Source organism: Candoia aspera, chromosome 8, assembly GCF_035149785.1.
Source record: "Candoia aspera isolate rCanAsp1 chromosome 8, rCanAsp1.hap2, whole genome shotgun sequence".
Lineage (NCBI taxonomy): Eukaryota > Metazoa > Chordata > Lepidosauria > Squamata > Boidae > Candoia > Candoia aspera.
In genome coordinates this window covers 77,833,015-77,851,816 of record NC_086160.1, presented here as the reverse complement: position 1 = coordinate 77,851,816, position 18,802 = coordinate 77,833,015, and the positions used below count along the sequence as shown (strand labels likewise).

The window sequence follows — 18,802 nt, the reverse complement described above, 5'->3', positions numbered from 1 at the left end:
TGGCGTGGTCCTGAAAGTCATGGGGGTCTCTAGCCAGATCTCCCGTTCCTCCGGGTGCCTCCTTGCCGTCTCTCTGGCTGGGCTTGATGGGAACTGGAGTCCCCCCAAGCTCCTTCTCCCCCCAATTCTGGAGGGGATCCAGTACATCTAGGGTACATCACCTGTGGGTCTTCCTCGGCAGGCTGTGAAGCCCCGGGCAAGACCACCATTGAGGATTCGGATCTTTCTGTCATGGTTCCAGTTCTAAACCCAACGAATCAGCACTCTTGACACAGACGGTTAAGCATATGAAAAAGTCTTTATTGGGCAAGTGACTCAAAGCATGTTAAAGATCCGAATAACTTGGCGATTCACAAGTGACAGTATAAGTACGTTTGCCCCCCCTCCCATCAAAGCCTCTGGTGTCCTGCTTCCTTCCCCATCTTGCACTTCCTGGTGCGAATTCCCTGGTGCGCTTTTGGCTGTCCAGGGTGCTGAAATTACATGCCTGAGAGTTGGTGATTTTACACAGGTAGGCTTGCCGCATTTTGCACGTTTGCTCTTCCTTGTTGCCGACTTCTATCAATGGGCTGAGGTGTGCTTTCCACTTTATGGCCGGATGGCTCCATGCGGTCTGGCACGTTTCGCACACCTGCCCCTTTCTGCTGACTTGCTTTTTTATGACAGGATGGCCCCCTGGGGGGGTGGTGTCCTGACACTACCTTAGTAGCTCCTGTGATCCTGAGTGCCCTGTTGGGGAGAACCTGGATTCCTGCTCCAGTCACCCTTGCCAGGGTGGTCAAAAGCAAAAAGAGATCTCTAGCGGGGTGAGGGCCAGTGGAGCTCTGCAGCTGCCAGGGAAGCAACAAACCGCAAAATCAAGTAAAGAAGGTGGCCATAGGAAGCCCTTGCAGGACTGTTGCCAAGGAAACTCTATGGGTTGTAACACAGAGGGAGCTCCAGGCTAGAGATGAGGAGGAATTTCCTAACGGTTTGAAGTGTCAGCCAGTGGAACAGGCTGCCATATGAGGCGGTGAAGTCTCCCTTGCCGGAAGTCTTCAGAGCTGGATGGTCATTGTGGATTCAGTTTGAAGAAGGAGAAGAACATTGAGGGGAAAACCATGTTTACTGCAAGGATTGTTGGGTTCCTGCTTTACAATAAAGAGGGATCCAAACAATGGCAAAGCAAAGATTTTTACAGAAGTTGAGAGCTGCAAGGTGGGAAATCCTAGATTGGATAGTCAGTTTGGGGAAGCTAGGCAGGTCCTGGCCAGCGTACAGGTAATCCTCGGATTACGACCACTTGTTCAGCGACTGTTCAAAGTTACGATGGCGCTGAATAAACGGGACTTACCACCAGTCCTGGAAGTTGCGGCTGTTGCATTGCCCCCACAATCACGTGATCGCCATTTGCAACCTTCCCTGCTGGTTTCCCACAAGCAGTCAATGGGGAAGTAGGCAGGAAGTCGCTCTGGCAAGTCCCTCCCGCTCCTGCCGACTTTTTTGCCTGCCTGTGCTCTGTGGTGCCCGCCTGCCTGGGACTCCCATCTTTCCCCATGTGGTGGTCACGTGAGGTCCTCACTTACCGACCAGCGCAGTCCTCAGGTTATGACAGCAACAGGACTGCTGGGATTGCTGTCACTAAGCAATGCAGTCACTGACGGAAGCCCAAACCTCCTGAAGCTGCTAAGGTTGCTCTAGTGGCTGGTGCATGGAGCGGGGGTTGACCAAGATAGCCCTGCAAACTCCAATTTAGACAAGTCGGGGTGCTGGTGAAGAGACCCCCAGGTTAGAAGGCCCTCTATGTCCTACACAGAGCGAGAGAATAATATTGATGTAAGGAGCAAATCTACCCAGTACTTAAATTTACATGAAAGAGGAAGGGAAGAGCTCTGAGACAGGACGAAAAATCACAACATTTCAAAGAGAAAAAAATTCAGCTGGGTTCCAGGAAGGGGCCCTAGAGAGCCCGGGAAAGCCTTTGGCTACGAGGTGGAGGAGGGAGCTAGAACAGAGACGGCGCGGGGGGCCGGACTTGATGGCCTCTTGGAGGGACGATCGAGGAGGGGAGCGTTCTGAGAGGTCACGCAGTCCAGCTCCTGGGCAGAGGACGCCGGCCGAGCAACGCGGAGGAGCGGGAGCGGAAGCTGCCGCGAAGGCGGGGACACAGCCCGGCGGAACGGCCGCGCGGCGGAACCTGGGCGTCGGGGAGCGTTTCCGGGGGAGGCGAGAGGCAGCGGGCGGAGGCGGGGCGCGCGCGGGACTGCGTTTCCCGACGGGCCGGGCGCGGCGTGGGCGTGGCCGGGCGGCGTTGCCATTGCGACGGCGAGGAGCGGGCGAGTCCCGCGATGGCGGAGCCGGAGAGTCTGGAGACGGCGGCCGAGCACGAGCGGATCCTGCGCGAGGTGGACAGCACCGACACGGCCTGCCTCGGACCCACCCTCAGGTGCCCGCGCGCCGCCCCCCGCCCCGCCCGGCCGCGCGTGACCCCGGAGGGCGTGGCCGGGGGCTCCTCGCGCCTGCCCTGCGGAACTCCCTGCCTCTGGAGCGGCCTCCCGGCCGGGCGGACCCGCCACCTTTCGAGCGCGGGGTGGGCGCGCCGCCCCCGAACCCCCGACTGCGCCCGCGGCCGGACGTCCCTTCCTCCCCGGGCCCCGGCGGCGGGGCTGCTGGGAGCAGGGCAGAGCGCAGCGCCCCCGCGCGGTTCCTCGGGCCGGGCCGCGGGAAGGCTTCCGGGGCCGAAGGGGAGCGCCCGCCCGCCCGGCCTGGCTGCCAGCGTGGGGTGGCCCCGGCCCCGCGCAGTTGCGGGCGGAGGCCGGCTGGAGGGGCCGCCCGTCGCCCTGCCCTGAACCGGCGCGGCCCCGCGGCTCGACAGACGCGGCGTAGCCTCCAGACCTGCCTGGCACGGGCGCTTGCTTCCTCGCCGTCTCGGCTGCCATGTTGACTTTTTTGACCGCGCGCTGCCTGGGTTGACTCCCCACTTGCTTTCCGTTGCTTCCTTTGCCTCTCTCCAGGCCTTCGGAGGGAGAGGGAGGCTCCTCGCTTCTTGGCGCGTGCCTCTTGTTTCCCTACGCTGTATCTATGCTGTATTGTAATTTCTTTGTTATGAGCCGCCCAGAGTTGTTGGGAGTCGGACAGCATACACGTTTAATAAATAATAGTTGTCATCCTCATCCATGCTGCCCCCGGCTGCCCTCTGCTCCTGCCACTCCTCCGCCCTGCTCTTTCTACCATAATCCAGGGTCCCATGCCGGAGTCCCCCTTGTAAGACTTCCACGCTCCTCCAGCCCCGGAGCCCTTTGCCTTATGCTGCCCTCGGTGGGTTTGGGAGAAGCACCCGCCGCCCCTGTGTTTGGAAGACCTGGCTGTTGCTGAGGGGGTCAGTTCCAAGGGGGTGATTCTGCAGGGGAGGAGAGGGCCCTGCCCTTTCAGGCCCAGCGAGCACCGCGCTTCTGCCTCTCTGCCAGGGTTCATTGGAGAGGGAGATGCAGGACGTTCGCTTCGCATCCTCTCTGGAATTGGGGTTGGGGTTCCTTCCCTGCTCTCGGCTGGCCTGTGGCAGCGTGGGCTTTCTGTGCTTGGAAGGGGGTCTCGGCTCATCGGAGAATCGCGAATGGCATTGTGTGGAAAGAGGACAACCTGCGGGTGCGTGTCTTCTGCTCAGATGCTCAACATAAGGTTCAGCCTCTCCTTCCCCTCAGTCTGCAGTATGGAAATAATAATCCTGGCCTACAGTTATGAATCATAACTTTAATTTTATCCGTTTGCATGGCTCATCGTGCTTCTTGTAACATCCCTCAGCAAACACTAACCGGCAGGGATGGGAATTTTTTTTCCCTTTCCCAGAATTCAAATAGTGTAGTGTTCCTTCTTGTCTGCAGTAATCCATGTTCCTTGTTCACTGTTTGGGGGAAAAAGAAGAACCACTGTCTGAATTCACTTAGGTCTCATGGTGTTTCTAATGGGAAAATTATATTTAATTTTTGAGTATGCGTCTGTATCTGTAAGGTAACACATCTAGTTTCAGATAAACCAGGAGGAACATATGGAAGGAGAACAGCCTCAGGAAGCCTTCCACTTCATTTCCTCATCAGATTTCCGGCTTGGAGGGAAAAGCAGTGACATAACCAGACCTTCGTTTGCTTTTCTGAAAAAATCACTGATCGTCTACCTCTCATGGATTAGGCTAGTGTCATCCCTTTTAGATCTGGAAGTGTGATTTCACATGTGTGTCTTGTGCAGGGTATGAATGGACAAGGTATGAATGAGCCTGTGAGTGCAAATCCCCATAAAGGGGTCAACATACAGATAAGGTCTAGTAAATTGGGGCTACCTGTGCCTGAAGTATCCCAATATAGAATTAAACTGGTTGTATAGTGCCTCCTAGTGGCTAGCACCAAATATAACAACTGGTGAAAAAGCTGCAAACCCCCCTTGGTGGGGAGGTCTTAGGCCTCTAGATGAAACTAACAGCTATAGGCTGTGTAGTCTGAGCGTGTAAAAAAGGAAGATGTATCTCCATAGACAGTGCCATGCACAAAATGTGATGAACATTAATGCCACCAGGGTAGCTGTGGGTAAAATATTGGGTGTTGAGTATACATTTTGTGTATAATGCAAGGCTGCACACATTCCTTTTTTCACAGGCTTTTTTCATCATGGCCATAGTTTAATACTGAAGCATGTGCTGGCAGAGCTGCTTCAATTAATGCTTCTGATTCATTAGTGGTTTTACAGATTGGCCATTCAGAGACTTTTCAGTGGCTGTGGAAGGGCAGTTTTGGTGGACTGCAGGGAACCAGCATCTTAATGCAAAGGGTCAGAACCACAGTTGGCAAAGAGGAAATTGAGGCAGTGGAATTCAGCAGCAGGCTGCAGGAGTTAAAAAATAGAACAGAAGCAGTGGCAGTTGGTGAGAAGATGGTCAAGAAATGTTGGAAAGTGGTGGGTGATTACTGCAGGGAAGGCGCTGGAGAAGTGGGATACATGGAGCAAAAATGCATGATGGCAGGGGAGCTGGCTAGTAGAGGTCAGGATTGGAGACACGTGGAGGCATTAGATACAGAGAACAGGGAAGGTATGGAAAGAAATGGAAAAGGATAGAAAGAAAAAGTGCAAATGTGGGGAAGAAATGAGAGAAGTTCTATTCAGTTCTAATATGGAAGGAGGAGAAATGAAGTTCATCTTTTATTGTAAACTGCCCAGAGTCCCCCTTTCTTGGGAGAGATGGGCGGTAATAGAAGTTTGAAAAATAAATAAAATAAATAAATCTTGGCATTGCTCTCTAAGCATTAGGAACCTAGCAATGAAGTGCCCTCCAGTCTCTCTCTGCCCATGGATTAGAGTTACCAGACACCCAGCAAAATGTCCAACTTTCTGTCTTCATGTCCTCTGTCTGGGAGGCATAGCCTTAAAATCAAATATTGTTGGCTTTTTGAGTATCTACGAGCTATCTCTTCCTGAGCAGCTTTTCTCCACAGCAGACAAGCTCCACCCTGTGACCTTAATTAGTTGATTAGTACAGGTAGTCCTTGAATTACAACCATTCATTCAGTGACTGTTTGAAGTTACGACGGTGCTGAATGAATGGTACTTACGCCTGGTCCCCGAAGTTACAGCCATTGCAGCACCCCCGCGGTCACATAATCAAAATTCTGGTTCTTGGCAGCCCGCCTGCACTTATGATCTCAGGGGCGCTCAACTACCCCCACCCTCCTGTCTCCCCCCCATCTCTGCCCTTTTGGCCCTCTGCTATGTGGCTCCTGCCGCCTTGCACTCCGCTGCCCCCAGCTGACCTCGCTGTCTTCTTGCTCCGCTGCTGCCCAAGCACCCCCATCTTGGCCCTCCGCAAGGCAGCTGCTGGCTGTGTGAGGCTTTCTTCCCGAGGTCGTGCGCAGAGGTTTCCTCATGAGACCAGGGGAAGGAGGCCCTGTGTGGCCAGTAGCTGCCTTGCGAAGGGCCAGGCCAGGCATGCCACATCAGTAGGGGAGCAAGAAGATGGCAAAGGTCAGCAACGGGTGGTGGCGCGCAGGGCGGCAGGGGCCTCGGAGTGTAGGGCTGTGGGGGCAGCTGCGGCTGGGGCTTTCTGGGGTGGCTGTGACTTTGCGCTGTGGCTCAGTGGCTTCTTGCAGCCCCAGAGCTGAGGCGCCCCAAGAAGGCCCTGAGCTGCAGTGTGGCAAGCAGCCCCAGTGCTGTGCGGTTCCGGGGCTGCTTGCTGCCCCGCAAGGCAGAGTGCAGGGCGGCCGGAAGGGCAGAGATGTGGGGGGGGGGAATAGGCAGTTGCGGGGAGTTGACGGGGAGGCAGTCCCTTACCTTGGAAGAACCGAGGCTCGGGGCTGGGAGGGACCAAGCTGGGAATGGCCTGGGCCAGGGTGGGTCCTAGGCTAATGACAGGTGGGATTTGTTAACGACAGGGAGTGCTGGAATTGCTGTCGCTAAGCGATGCAGTCATGTGACTTTGCGCTTTATGACCGCATCGCTTAGCGAGGGAAATTCTGGTCCCGATTGCCCTCCTGACTCAGCGACTACCTGCACCTTCCTGCCCTTGTCCTGCTGCCTGAACTTGACAAGACCTTAATGAGTTGCACCAGGAGGCTTTTGCCTCCTCACTGTCCCTGGCACGTTTCTGTGACTGAAAAACCAGCCTTTGGATGCTGGAAAAAGGGATTCATATACATGTAGGCCTAAGTTCGTTCGTTCTTTCTTTCTTTCCTTCTTTCCTTCTTTCTTTCTTTCTTTCTTTCTTTCTTTCTTTCTTTCTTTCTTTCTTTTTGCAGTTTTTCATTATCATTTTTGTTGTGGATGCCAAGAAAGTTAAGCAGTTCATGTGTCCCCCTTTTCCTCCTATTTGTCCTCCTTTCCAGTTGTCTGTGACCTCCTTTGCCTGTTCAGATACCTGGTAGCCCTACGTAGGGCGGGCACTGCGTAGTGTCCTGCCCCGCTTTGCCTTTTCCTTGGCTCTGCTGAAAACACAGGGCTTGGCTTTTTGGGTGGTAACTGCCTCTCTCTGCATTGCCTTCCGTCATTTCTTGTCTCCGGGCCTGGGCTGAATGGTCTTATCCCAGAGCGCTGCCATATGAGGTGTCCTTTTAAGTCCTCATTTTGTCATCATGTATTATTATGAAGAAATAATAAAAATTATTTATTATTACTGAGAGTATCAGTTACTCTCAGTAATAGTAAAATAGTATAATTTTTATATGACAGGAATAGCACCAACAAAAATGCAGTAGGCGTTAATTCATCGTTGCAAATGTAGATAGATAGATAGATAGATAGATAGATAGATAGATAGATAGATAGATAGATTCATTCATTCATTCATTCATTCATTCATTCATTCATTCATTCATTCATTCATTCATTGCCTTTGTATAGCTGCCCATCTTAAACTGAACTCTGGGGGACGTACAACAATAAAACAATGTATACACAATAAAAGCCAAAAGCAATAAAACTAATAACCAGAAAACAGAAAAACCCGGCCTCTCAGCTGTTCCTGCCATACTTTTAGATGGGCAAATTTGAAGAAGGATGGACTTGCTTTAATAATGCTCAGTTTTCCAAACCTGGACTTCAGTTTTGAGATGGCCAGTTTCAATTCCTCCTGCACACTGTTGGTGTTTGCTTTTTCAAGCAGCAACTGCTGAAAACCCTATTTTACCAAACCGTGATACCGCAAAGGGAATGAGTATTTGCATAGCTTTCTTGTTTAATTCCTTCTCCTCTGCTGGCACATGAATTCCAAAAGAGGTCTTGGAAAAGAGATCAATAAATTTCTTCTCTGAGAATAGTGAGGATGCCTTCTTTCAGTTCAACACTGAAAGGCTTCTTACTCCGGTCCCGATGTTGCAAGAGGTAGCATGTGGGTCGTGCGGGCTGTTCACACAGCCCTTTATCCAAGCACACAGATTGACCACTCCAGGAGTTTTGCACTCCAATTGTTATTAAGCTTTGCTTGTCCCTATAATTTTTATAAAGAAGATAAAGTCTTCATCAGTATCATATTTGCATCAGTAAATCTTACACACATTTTTAGCAAGGACTCTTTTGTCGCCTCATCTTCTAGAACAGCAAATTGTTTGGATTCTACTCTTTTCAAGCAGTTGCTCCTTAAGGTCCCCTGTCGTCTCTGAGATTCAGCAGGACGCAGCGCCATTGGGCTGCTGAAAGGTCGTTTAGCACTAGACTCCAAGTGTGGCAATACCCACAGTGGTAGCTGGTGGAAGAAACATGTTTGGGCCTTTTGGCACGCTGCAGTTCTGTGTGCAGCTGCTTATCGCACCCAGTTCTGTGCACTGCATTTTAGGGAAGAGACATGTCCAAGGAACAATGACCAAGGAACAATAACCAAGATAATGAGGAGGCTGGGAGGAGTAACCTGTGAGGATGGGTTGGAGGCCCTGGGTGCATTTAGCCCAGAGAAGAGAAGTCTGCTGGGAGGTGTGTTAGCCATCTTTCAGTATCTGAAGGGCTGCCAGAGAGATGACAAGGCAGGGTTGTCTGAGAAGACAGGAGAAGAAACAAGGGGTTTCAACTGCAGAGAAGTAGATATAAATGGACATAATTCCTAATGGTAAGAGCTTGTTCCACAACGGTACAGATTTCCTGGGGGTCTTTACATAGTGGCTGGGTGGACTTCTGTCGGGGAGTGTTGGAATAGTGGATTCCTGCACTGGGCAGGGGGTTGGACTAGATGATCTCCAAGGTACTTTCCAACCTGTATGTTCTGTGACTACATCAAAGAGAGATTTTTGAAGTATATTTAACTACTTCCCTTTTTGCTTCTTGAGTTCATTGTATTTTCTAATTTTAAAAAAATTAAGCTTTTTTGGATAGGTCTTTGTGACTTGTTTCTAAATGGTTCCGTAATCCAGGATTAGTAGGAGAGATGTTATTGTTGAGCCACTGCCTGACTGCTCTTAGACCTCATCTCAGGGCAGAGGACTGGGACCTCTGGCTCCTAGTGCTGGGGAGGGGTGATCCTAGTAGAGCACAGTTGTTCTTGGCCTCCAGGGCAGTCATGGGTTTCTCCAAGGTGGTACCTGACCTGACTTGCACAGGTGGTCCTGCTTAGGCGCTAGTCATTTCCTTGGAGCAGCTGGCATTTTTACTTTTGTTTATTTTCTGTCCCGCCTTTATGATTTCTATAAATAACTCAAGGCGGGGAACATACCTCATACTCTTTCCTCCTCCTCTTTTCCCCACAACAACCCTGTGAGGTGGGTTGGGCTGAGAGAGAGTGGCTGGCCCAAGGTCACCCAGTCGCTCTCTCTCAGCCCAACCCGCCTCACGGGGTTGTTGTGGGGAAAAGAGGAGGAGGAAGGAGTATGAGGTATGTTCCCCGCCTTGAGTTATTTATAGAAATCATAAAGGTGGGATAGAGAATGAATGAATGAATGGATGATCTGAAAGTGGAGGGCATTTGTCTTGGTTTCATCACTTCCTGGTCAGTCTGCCCTCCTGAACTGAAAAGTGCTGTCATGTTCCCCCCCACCATTAAGAACTCATGGATACCAAACCAAAATAGGGCAGTAGTGCAGCCAGCCCATGTCACATTCCTTCTCCATGCTTACAATACCTAGTTTACACTACCAAGAAAATGGGATCATTGGTGCCATTTAAAATAGTCTTAAGATCATAAGAAACATGCTTGACGTATTAATATTCCAATTCTTTGTTCCAGAGTTGTTGCCAGTCATTAATACCATCATAGGGATTCTCTCTAATTACTGGACTGCTGCAACGCACTTGGGGCTGCCTTTGAAGAAGGCTTGGAGACGTCAGTTGGCGCAGAGCCCGGCACCAGTCCTGCTGCTGGGTGAAAGCCAGTTTAGTGGTGTTACGCTGGTGTTGCAGGGCCGCACTGGCTGCCCACGTTTCCAAGTTCGGTTCAGACCCACAAGGCCCTCCATGGCTTGGCTCTGGGATCCTTCTCCAGGCTAAGTCTGCGCAGCTTGTGCCTTCAACCTGGGGGGGAGCTGCGAGTCCCTCTGCCACGTGACCGAGAGGGATAGGGTCCAGGAAGCTGGCTGTGGCTACCCCAGCTCTTGGGGAGACTTTCCCCCGAAGAACGCTTTGGGGTCCCAGGAAAACAGCAGAGGCCGTGCTCTTTCAGTGTGCGTTGAGCCTAACCATTTTCAGATTTGCCCAGCTTTATTTCTGTCTGCTTTTGTAGCTGATGTTAGTTTTATGTTGAATTTAGTTTATTTTCGATGTATCATGTTTACTGTGTTGTATTTATATTAACTGCCCAGAATTCATTGAATGGGGCAGAATACAAATGCTTGTAATAAATGTTTAGTTTTTTTTAAAAAGCACTGTATATGTAGAATCATCCAAAATATATTTCATTATGAATAGTAGTTTCAGACTTCTAAACTTTGCCAATACATTTGGACCAAATTGGGAAATCAAGAGTTGTTTTAATTGAATATACTGCCATTTTACAATGTTAGACAATCCAGATGCTTCTTGTAGTAACTCAAATGATGTAAAGACTTGATTGGGAGAAAGCTTATCTAACCCTTCATTACCCCTGCCTAAGACCGCCCCCCCCCCAGCTATTTTCAAACTGGGATTATCCCAGAGTGTAAATTTATAATGCAGATAAATTACGTTTTGATTGCAGTATTGTCCAAATGTACCTTGTGGCCTTTAATGCAGAAAGTACAATGCAGCTGCTGCTAAAAATGGAAGTAAGCCACAATGTCAAAGGGTTCACATTGTGCCCTTAATGGTTTTTGGAATGGTCACTTGCATTTCCTAGAAAAACTGAAGTCAAAATATATGCCTGTTAGTAAAGCTGAAGGTTGGAAAAGTTAACCCCTTCCTCCCCTTCATATGATAGCTGCAATTTAGATAAGGAAGATAAGGAGTTTAGCCTTAACATAAACATGTCTGAATATCTTATCAATCCATCTGAACTAACTTAAAGATGTTTGTGTAGGAATACCTTTAAGCAAATTTATCAATCTTGAAATAATATTCATTTTTATGATATTTATTTTCCCCCATTTGGATTTTTAACTATGTCAAATTTGAGCTGATGTAGCGACATATGTACAGCCATAAATGAAGACAGTTTTGTTTTTATATCTATTTCCAGATAATTCAAGCAATGATTGAATTTCCATATAGCATTAGAGTCTGTATGAAACTCGATCCAGTTAACTGAATAACCTCATAAACTCCCAGATTGTTGAGCAATATTAGTCCCCACCTACATGGACACCTAGCCTACTTTTTTTTGCAATAAGAAATGTGACGCAAAGTGCAGAAAGGGAATATAGTAAGCCAAAGAAATTAATGGCACAAGGTAAGAAAAGGAAATATAGCTAAATGTGGTGGATGCCGCTATTTAGTACCTCTCTCCATAACTTTCTATCCTGACAAACCACCTCTGGGTCCATCCAGCACTGCTTAGATTGTCTTTTGCTCTTTAAATTTCTTGTCTCCGCTCCATCCAGCATACGTTGCTTGGTCCTCTCCTCTTCCCTCTTCCCTCATATATTCAATTTGTGGTTTGATTCTCATTCTCTCTGTGTGACCAAACCAAACCACATCAGCATCCTCTGTTCTGCAGTGCTCACTCCGTTCGCATTCAGTCCACATTGATTCAAGGCCATGCATGGTTGACCGTATCAGTTTTTAGTTTACACAGACACTTCCCAGGAACCAGATGCCCACTGCATTCAGCGTCTCCTGACATAACCCAGTGATTTATTTGGGGTCACAAAGTGGGCGGCTCTTTTGGCTTTTTTCAGAAAACATTCGTTCTTTGCTCCCTGTCACTTTTCTACCCACATCGGCAAGCCTCACCCTTTATCCACTGGTTTCTCCATCTTCTGTAAGCATTCTTCCAGGTGTGCAAATTCGTCTGTTTGCTCTACAGAAGTTGCTTGCCATTTATGGATAGTGTGCCATCGTTCATTCGATTTCCCTGCCAGGCAGCATTGCCAGGGCCTTTGGCACATGAGCTTTCTGCCCTGGACTCCTCGCCGCGTTAGGCAGACTGGTTAATATTTGGATTCACGGCCGGCAACGTGGCATCATTCGCGAGCATTCGTGTCCCTGATTAACTCACTGGAAACGCCCCTTGTGCAGTCATCCATAAAGGCATTGATCTGTCAGCGGGACATCGCACAGCCTTGTCTTGCTCACTGCTCCACGTTGAGTTATCTGCTAAACATTCCACTGATTCTCGTAGTTGCTTTACTTTACTTCCATCACATGCCCCTTTCATAGCACGTGGCAACCAACCTTCGGCTTTGTGTTTTGGCAAAGTATTCCGTAATTCAAGCGTGTTGATTTTCTCACGTTCTCTCTAAATTAACAAATGCATAATAATCCTCCTTTCTCACATTCATGTATTTTTTAGTGACCCACTGAAGAGCAAAAGTCTGGTCTGCGCGCCTCCTACCCATGTAAAGCTGCGCTGCCCTTCCATTCCCCCACGTTGAACCCCGTCACTTCTTGAACCCTTTCGGTGAGAACTCTGCCAAATGTATCATCAGCCCTCCGTAAGCGGTCAATTCCCTTGGGTTGTTTCCATTCATTCTTGCTGCCTTTGAACAGAGAACAATAAACAAGATTTCTTTCACATCTGTCCTTTTTAAAAATCTGAAATATTACAACATCCTGAGCTTCCCCCCCCACTTTGACCCCCCCACACCTTTTGTACCTTCTCCAGTTCTGCAATAGCCCTGTTCAGAATGAACTGGAATTTGTTGGTCCATCTCTGGGATCTCTGCTCAACACCACAAGGCTTGAAGAGTGCTGCTAGCATTCTCTGGAGCACGGGTAGAATATCCCATCCGCTGGTACATTCAGTAACTCATTGAAGGTGACGGGAAAGCTTTCAGCAATGATGTAAAATAGCTTATATCCTAGAAAACAGCATTACTCTTGAGAACCATTTTGATAAGTTAGAAAAATGAGCTGAAAATAATAGAATGAAATACAGAGTTCTCCATTTCAGGAATAAATATCAAATGCCCAGTTATAGGATGGGGAAACGTGGCTTAGTAATGATAGTGTGAAAAAGATCTTGGAATAGAAGTTGATTGCAAACTGAGTATGATTTGGTAGCTAATCTAATGGCAAGAAGGCAAATACAGGTTTAGACATTTCTAAATCACAGGACATAACCATCTACTTTATTCTGCTTTGGCTGAACTCTGTCTTGAGTATTTTCTCCAGTTCCAGGCACTGCCCTTAAGGAGGATCCTTGGGCCGACTCAGAGGAGAGCAAAGAGGACGATGGGCAGGCTGGACACTACGTTCTAGGAAGAGAGGTGGATAGGGAACAAGAAGAGACAACTGGTGCGGGGGGATACGAGAGCATTTTTCAGACTGCAGGAAAGCGTTTTCTCCGGACTAATAGATAGTACAAAAACAAGAAGTAGGACGAGAAGGCAGATTTGGGATGGGTTGGGAAAAAAACTGACTAGCCAAGCAGTTGGCAGCAGAACCAACGGCGCCGAGAGGTGCCCGCTTCCCTTCCCTGAATGTTCTCAAGCAGAGGCCGAACCTCCATCTGCCGGGGATACCTTCATTTGGATTCCTGCATGTAGCATGTAGGCCCCCTGGGCTCAGGGGCCTCTTCCAGCTCAGGGATCCTGGTGCATTTCGTAGATGGCCGCCACAGTCAAAGCTGTTTGCACCACATCTGCCCTGCCTTGGTGCCTGAAGCCCTAATCTTTTGTATTAGCTTAAACTGTTAAGCTTTGGAAGAGGAGTTAGGAACAAGAGCAAACTGGGACTTAGAAGAGAGTAAGTTGAACGGACAAGTTGTAAGTAGGTTAATTATTCCAATAGGAAATCAAAGAGAAAATGGGACAGCTAATTTCTTTCAGGAGTCTAGAAATATCTGGGCTGCGAGGACAGTTCCACAGTTCAGTATTGTTCAGATACCTGAAAGCAGCTAACGTGTCTTTCCCTCTCTTCTTCTGACTAAGCTGAGTCCACTCTTTCTAGCTGACATTCCTGCGTCTTTCACATAAGTATTTGTTCCTGGAGCCGGTAACCAAGGGGAGAAAAATACAGTAAAATGATAAAAAATGTAAAATTAAAAAAGTAATAAAATGAAATGAAACATACCAATGATCATAACTAAAAAAATTCATCTTATTGGACAATAAAAACAAAGGGCTTTTGAATTTAAACTGTGCTTCTTTTAAAGCCACTCTTAAAAGGGTGTTTTGTCTCCTGCCTCTGCACGATTGTAAAGATGGTGCCAGGGGACTTTGTCCAGCGGGGTCATGGCAGAGATGCCGAGGATACAGCTCTGGAAAGACTGTCTCCTGTGGCCCTTAGTTCAAGTGACAGAAGTGGAAAAAGCTGCAGGTGGAGAACTCAGTATGCGGTGGGGCTGATGGAGGAGAAGGTGGTCCTTCGGATATTTCAGCTTTAACGTCAAAAAACTTTCACTCACATGCTGATTGGGAGCCCGCTGAACTACTAGTAGGTAGGTGAAGCATAGTTTCTTTCTGGTCTGGTATTGTCTTAGACCCTGGCTTCTGGACTTCGGCGCTAGGGAGCGTTTCTGAAACGGAGTGTGCTGGCTCGATCAAGGAGAGTTCCCAGGGCCATCCAAGACTGGGGTACAGGAACAAGAGCCAGTTGTTGGGGAACAGGAAGCCTCCAGCACGACCGCTCTGGACCCAGTCTCCAATTTGCCGGTGCCCAGGCTTTGCAGCGGGGCGGGGGCATTTTCCAGGACCCACAGTCGTCCCCAGCATGGGGACTTGCAGAACATCCTGTACAGTTTGGCGGGGAGGGGAAAAGGAGACAACACATAGAACTCATGTTCTGGCAGAGCAAAAGCATGTTGAGTTTCATCAGTTTTACTCCAGGTAGTCCTTGGGTTACGCCCATTCGTTCAGTGACCATTCACTGTACTGAAAAAATGGGCTTACAACCAGTCCTCAAAGTTCCGGCTGTTGCAACCCCCCCACAGTGATCAAAATGTTGGCGCTTGGTGACTAGCCTGCATTTACGACTGCTGCCGCCCCGTCCCCCCGCTGACTTTCACTCACCATTCAGCAAGTGCAGCGGTGGGCAGGAGGTCTTGCCTGATGGGCAGGGGGCAGGGGGGCATTCAGCTGCTGCTCCAGCACTCCTGGCCATGCTGCGTGCCTTGCCTCTAGTTGTAGCTCATCTTTCACCTGTCCCAGCCCAGGGTCTTGAGCCAGGACCTGGTCCCTTAGGGCAGAGAGCACAGTCGGAAAGAGCCATTCCTCTTCCTCAGCCACCATCTGGCCTGTTTACCTTCTTTTTCCCAGCTGAAGTTTCCCCAAAGCTTTGCTCACCCCCTTGGGAGTAACCTTCTCCTCCAGCTCAAGCCATGTGGTCAGAGCAGCCAGCCATCTGATCCGCTCCGCCGTGGTCAACCATATCCTGGTTTCTGGCCACCCAGGGATGCTTTTGAGACTCGCCGCTCTGCCTTTTTCCCCCAGATAAAAGGCTGCTGCAGTGCTTGAAATCCAGCTTACAGGGAACAGAAGTCCTCTTAAACAGCATAGCCCTCAGCGGGCAAAACATTTGCTTCGTTTTTGCATTCGTTCTAGCGCCTGCTCCCCATGGTTAGCATCTCTGCCAAGGTAAAGACTTGAGCTTCCCTCCTCCATTTGTTTTGAAGGCTCATCAGCACGCTGTGCTGCCCTGCGTGTTCGCTTTATTCTCCCCTTGCTGAGGTGCAGCAGTCGGTCTGCCTGCCTCCTTTGCTTTCCAAGAGCACCTCGTCAGGTGAGCTGGGCGTGGCTGAGGCTTTGTGGCTGGCAGCCTGGTCAGCAGTGGAAGATAGTTGCAAGTGGGCACAGGCACAAAGACAAACAGGAATGAATGCCACTCTTGGTGCCTATTTAAAGATACCCTTCTCCTCTGTCTAACAACAGGGCACACAAACGCTCTGCAGAAACCACGAGGCGCCATTCTCCTCCTTCCTAGCCAGAATCTTTTAGCTTGTCAGGTTTGCGCTGGCAGTGTGCTGGACCCAGCTTTCTCTTTGCAGGGCCTGCAGCAAAACTCTTATCCAACTTGCACTTCGATGAGTTGGCTGTAAACTGTTGGTGAATCCACTCAAACTGTCTTGGCTTGGGGACTGCGTGCATCCACCTGATCTACTTCCTACCGCAGATGTCTCCAGTTGCATCCTAGATAGGACGGTAGCCTCTCTCTCTTGCCCAACCAGCCACGGATGGAACCTGGAGAAGAGAAGGTCTGTCATGAGTAAGGATGGCCAGCAGGGGGCTCCCATCCAGCCTGTCAAGCGCATGCGTAGCACTGAGGAATTGGTCAGCCATTCAAAGAGACACAGATCGGGACCACCTTAACCCTTGGGGGTTATATGTCTGGGTTTTTCCCACGCTTCTTCAGTTTGTTAGGATTCCTGTTAAGTACTAGCAGTAAATATTAGAGACCAGTTCCTTGTCTCAGCGTGTTTCCTGGCTGTTAGGACAAGGTCCTTGAGTGAGCGAGAGAAAGAAGAAGCCCTGAGATATTCTTGGCTTTCAAGGCCATTTTTAATCATACGCAGAAACGATTGAACAGCCAAGGCGGGTTGTTGCTGAGTAAATACAGTGTGACTCCATGGGCAAATGCTTAGCAAGATTCTTCCTGCTACTTAAAGGTTCTCAGGGTGATATCAGTAGGTTTATATGGATCAAACTGTACTAGTGGAGACTTGTATTCCCGTGGCCAAGTCTACTCTTTGCTTCCTCTTGCTGAATGTTAGGGGATCTGGTCTCAGCTGTTGTTGCAGGTAAAAATTGCTGCTGGGATCCTGAATCGCAAGGGTATACTGAGGTGGTGGAGATCTGGTAGCTTTCCTTTGGGTGTTTTAGACTAAGACCCCATCACCCCCAACCCACGGTCATGTTGCCTAGTTGATGGGCTTTGAACCCCAAAACGTCTGGAGGACACTACGTGAGTAGTTTGCTTGCCCCAGTGATGCTCGAGTACAGACTGGAGAAGATGCTGTTCTGGCAGCCTAATATAATAACTCAGTGCAGGTTGGAAGACGAATGTTCGGTAGAATTGTTAATGGACCTGGAAAACAGGGTTAGAGTTTTGTTCACATAAGAAAGAGCCTCAGAATGGAAGTATTTCTGTAATAAGCATGGAAATCACTTCGTATGAACTTGGGTTTTGTCTACAACATACAAAGGAATTTCCCTGATGTTTTTCCTTGGGGCAGGAGTGAGGAGAGACCTGGGCTTGAGTAGCATTTGGGACCGCGGATGTGGAAGACAATCCCTGAATGGAAGATGCTTTGCTGCTGGGAGTCAACAGGCTAATGTTCCTGGATGCAACATCTTTGTGGAAAGGTTTCATCTTAGGAATGAGAGAGAACAGAAAGAGCAGTCTAGAGTGCAAGAGAAGTGGTTACAGTTGGTTGGGAAGGAGGGTTTCTTCCATGGCTGTCTGGAGAAGATTAGAACAATTTTTACACATCCTGTATTCCTCCTGGCCTAGAAGCCCGTGTTTCCCTTCTTCCCCTCCTCTGGTGTGCTACTTTACAGGAAGAAGGCAATGATTTCCTTTCTGAATTTGTATCAGGCGTTCATAACTGCACCTTGATCTTAACTGAGTATGTGGCCCTGCCTGATGTGGAGGATATTCCCTTATTGCCCATCAAATCACCTTCAGGCATGTTTGAAGTGCTCACTCTTGATTGGTAACAATAACCCATTCCTGTTCTAAATAGGAATAACCATGACGTGCCCTGAAATCGGATCAGACCAAAGGCCCACCCAGACCAAAATTCCTTTTTTTTTTTTGCTTTCAAGGCATTCTTGACTCCTGGTGACTGCTCCTGGAGGAGTCCCTGCAGTTTTCTTGGCAAGGTTTTTCAGAAGGGGTTTGCCATTGCCTCCCTCCTAGGAATGAGAGAAAGTGACTGGCCCATGGTCACCCAGATGGCTTTGCGTCCAAGGCGGGACTACAACTCCAGTCTCCCGGTTGCTAGCCTAGTGCCTTAACCACTGCATCAAACTGACTCTAGGCCAGTGTTCTGAATGGAGAAAGCAGAAAGGCTGGGCACACTGCTAGGAGAAGGTGGTAGGATAATAATAGGTGATGGGGAAAGGGCGAGCTCCTCAACTCCTACTTTGCTTAGCACTTGTATCCCAAACCAGCATGATACCCTGTCATGCGCTGCCTACCTCTGAATAACGTTCAGACACTGGTTTGCAAAGCAGGCTCTGGTTTATTTCAGGATAGGTACAACGTTGTTAGAAAAAAGCTGAGAGTGACAGGAGCGCGCCGGTGCGGGGTTTAAATACCCCGCGCCGGTCAGCGCCCCCTCGCTCTCGGTCACGTCACCCCCCTTTGTCCCATGCGTTGCCCTGCCATTGGTTGAGGGTTTCCAGGATCGCCCATCCTCAGGTTTTCATTCTTCTGCTGATTGCTTTCAGCTGGGCGATCCCCGTGGTATTGCTGCTGATGGCTTGGGTGGCTCCGTGATCCGTTTATCTATTGTTTGTTAGCCGTTAGTCGTTGTGGGTTGATGGCTACTTAACTTGTACCCCTTCACCTATTTCCTTGTCATTGTCATGGGTGCCATTGCGCTGATTACTTTAGCTCAACGGCACTCATGACATACTGCCCCCTTTCCGAATAGTGTTCTCCCCCGGGTTTCTGGGTTTTCCCCATGGAGCTGTCAAAACGCCACTTTTTTTTTTTTTTTTTTTTTTTTTTTTTCAAAGTTCCCGCCGGAGTAGTTGTCGCCCCTCCCTTTGCTCCTCCCTCTACCACGTGCCTTCCCAGGGTGTGTCCATGGTGCGCATGCTCGGGTTCTGACCTGGCGTGCGCATGCTCCAAC

The 18,802-nt window shown here is 49.2% G+C and overlaps 1 protein-coding gene across 1 annotated transcript in view; it reads left to right on the top strand.

The window, feature by feature from the left end:
* Positions 1 to 2,276: 2,276 nt before the first annotated feature.
* EXOC6B (exocyst complex component 6B) overlaps positions 2,277 to 18,802 on the top strand; it is a 282,822-nt gene continuing 266,296 nt past the window's right edge. The window contains exon 1 of the mRNA XM_063309694.1: positions 2,277 to 2,425. Within this exon, the coding sequence (XP_063165764.1) occupies positions 2,328 to 2,425 (98 nt within the window). The 5' untranslated portion in view covers positions 2,277 to 2,327. The remainder of the gene's footprint in view (positions 2,426 to 18,802) is intronic.